Below are 3,257 nucleotides of genomic sequence, written 5' to 3'. Positions count from 1 at the left end.
CCATCCACCAACGAGTCGATAGGAGCCGATAAGGATCTCTTGAGGCGGAACATCACGCACGCCTAGATTGTCCATTTGCCCCTTAATTCACGGCCGTAAACGACCGCATAAATCGCTCGGAATTTTCAATTCCAACTCGGACACGACATATCCTTTCGAAAGCCGAAAGTAATCCAACTTTTTACATTACAAAGAGGTCTAATGGGATTGGCAAAAAAGTCATCCGGGGAGATCCATTTTCAAAGCGTGAAATTTTAAGTATGAACTGTAGGAAGATGCAGTGGTGTTACGTGAATGACTAAGGGAAGGGCTCGCGGAACACGCTTAATTTTGTTATACTTTCGGAAAATACCCTTTGAATTTTAAGGGAATATTTCCATCCCATATCATGCGATGGAAATATCGAAACGAAGTAGTCCATCTTTAAATATTTCGAAAACAGCGCGCTCTTGCTACCTAGCTACGTTCCTTCTCCAACAGGGTTACATACGTTGAGAAAGTTTCGAGAGATTTGAAAAATTACAAAAATAGCGGGAAACACGTATTTAGCCTCAAAGGCAAATAGAAACATCTTAGAACTGAGTTTTGTAAGATAAGAAAAATAGAAGATACGATTTATCGTGTCTTTCCCATCTATTCTTCGTAGATTTTCTATACTTTCTAATTGGTGGAATGAAAGATGTTCCTTTTTAGCTTTTTCCGGGTTAAAATTATTGCGACATTTATAACGAGTCGATCCAGTGCACGCGTTGAAAGAGTATCGACAAAACGAGGTTCGTTTTTTATTTTTCCGGGGACGGGGATTCGAACTTTCGATGTTATCCAGGAATTCTAATCGGAAGTCAGAGGTGGCCGATTTATTTGAAGCGGAGCGCGATGCCGGGAACGACGAAGATTCTTTAATTTCGAATTCCGACCAACTGCCATGCCAAGGCGAAACTCGACGATTGCTGCGGGTACTTTTAGGGAAATGAAACTCGGGGGCGGCTGAGAAGCGGCCCGCGCGCTGGAATGCTCGCGGAACAGCCGACACACAGTTAAGAAATGCTTTCACGGTGGCCTCGACACCTTGAGAAACGGCGCTCGCCTCGAAGAGATGAGTTTTAGGCATCGTTTGGGGATAATCGAGCGTTGAACTGGCCCACGAGGCATCCAACTCGCCTCGATGAATTGCTTCTCTTCGATGTACTCGCTCCTCCTGAGTTGTCTAGAATACATTTTCTTGATAAATTACAAGCGTCGGTGTACGGTTCTTTTTTCTCACACATTTAGAGCCACACAATCGTCGACTTATCCATTCTGTGGCAGATTTCTGAAAAATTAATAGTAATCATGCGTATTCTCCTGCACAAGTGGATTGATATTATTTCAGTGGAATTTTACAAGTTACGTATATTTGAATTTGATTATATCGTGTAACCTAAAAATTATAAAATCAACGTCTATAATTTACATTTTTTAGTTTGTCGACTTACTTGACATTATTAGCTGGCACATTCTTGCACAAAATGACTGAAAGTTTCATAAAATACAGCTGATTAATGCGGCTTCTGAGAGGGTAATTTGCAATACTCTGATAAAAACTATGTACAAGAGTAAATATTTTATTAGCCTCGTTTCGTAGTGAATTAACCCTTTCTGCTGAAAAGAAAATGCAACAGCTTAAGTGGAGTTCACAATTCCAATTTACTATAATAAACAGCCATTAATTCCTTCCGCGGAGGGTTACAAATTTCCTCGGAACTGATCTCGAGAAAGGAAAGAAAATCGTACGAACGAGGATTCATTGGAACTCGGTTAACGAGCGCAATTTCCATCGCATCCCTGTCCACGTGCGGCTTCTTCACAGGGATCCAGCGGTGTAGAGAGTTCACGTGATCACCGTGGAAAATACGTCGAGCACACTTCTGCGGCATTCGGGATAAAGGGCGTGGCAGTTTTCCGTCGACATCTGCTCACCCAAACGTTCGGCCGCTCGGTACTCCCGATCCCCGTACTCGTCGTACCGCTCGTCGGTGCTAGAAGGCCTGGAATTCCAACGTGTTCGCGTTCGAGTTCCCCGTGAAAAATTACAATCGTCGCCGCGAGAGATCCAGGCCCGGGAGAAACGGCCTGGAAAAGAATTCGGGGGGCCAGAAAGAGAAGAAAAAAAAAAGTGAGAGAAAGAGGGAGGAAAGAGAAAGAGGGTGAGTAGCAGAGGGTGGTACCCGGGATCGATAACGCGACCGGATACGCAGGAGAAGCCCCGAAGTTATTTCGCAGCTTCCCTCGCGTTAATTGGCGCCACGTTATGTGGACCGACCGCTTAATCCCTCGCTACTCGCGCCACGCTACTGTGCTAATTCACCGGTTAACTACTACGTCATCGTAACTTCGATTTTATTGCCACCGGGTCGGGGATTTTATCGCGTTGCCCCAACGTTTGTTGCTTTACGACGCGATCGAGACTTTTAGTCTGTCGTATTGTGTTCCGTTAAGAGACCTGGATTGGTCTCGTAAGCTTCGATGTGACTTAGGCAATTGGATTTTACCTGTGATCCTCTAGCTTATCATTCTCTTCGTTTAGTTGTGTTTCCAATATCATATCTAACAAAGAACGATGGTATGTCACTGCATTCGAGTGGCTTAGAACGTGAGACACTTTGATTGAGGTAAAGTTTTATTTGTAATCTTCCGATAGAATATTCCTTTGGTGGCTATCTGTATCGTTTTGTTGTTCAAATGTTTCGTTTAAATGCGATGGATTCGTAGACGCGGATGTGGGTTAGAATAGGAGAGACGAAGAGTGCGAGTTCTTCGGATAGTAATATATCAAAGCTGAAGTCAGAATTGGACTCTGATTGTCGTATTTTGACACTTCGTCGTAACCCGATAGCATAAAAAAAGAGACTGAAGATTACTCACTTGAAGAACACGTGCAACAGCTGTCCCAGTAAACCATGAGTCCCGTCGAAAGGAGCAGACGCAGCTTCACAAATGGCCTTCAATAGACACGCTTTGCCGCCGAATCCGTATAGATCAGCCACCTTTTCCAGCACCTTGTAAATACTCCACCTGCTCTTCTGCGTTCGAGAGTAATAGACTCCTGGAATAGTGAAGTCTGACGCGTTGGAAGGCATCTCGTACACAATCTTCGAAAAGAGACCGACGATCACGCTCTCGCGGTCCAGTTGCAGGGGTGAGCCCAGACCAAAGATCAGCTGTCGTCCGAGAATTTTAAAAGAGACTTTAAAATAAGTGGCACAACATTTCTCGAC

At 44.2% G+C, this 3,257-nt stretch overlaps 1 protein-coding gene across 1 annotated transcript; it reads right to left on the bottom strand.

The window, feature by feature from the left end:
• Positions 1-1,840: 1,840 nt before the first annotated feature.
• Positions 1,841-3,257, bottom strand: LOC110119542 (the record flags this gene model as incomplete). The annotated part of the gene is made up of 2 exons (XM_020864427.2): positions 1,841-2,027; positions 2,905-3,257. Coding segments are annotated over 2 exons (510 nt in total), but the record flags the coding sequence as incomplete, so codon positions are not given.

Source organism: Bombus terrestris, chromosome 9 (genome assembly GCF_910591885.1).
Source record: "Bombus terrestris chromosome 9, iyBomTerr1.2, whole genome shotgun sequence".
Classification (NCBI taxonomy): Eukaryota; Metazoa; Arthropoda; class Insecta; order Hymenoptera; family Apidae; genus Bombus; species Bombus terrestris.
This window is presented reverse-complemented; position numbering and strand designations above follow the sequence as displayed.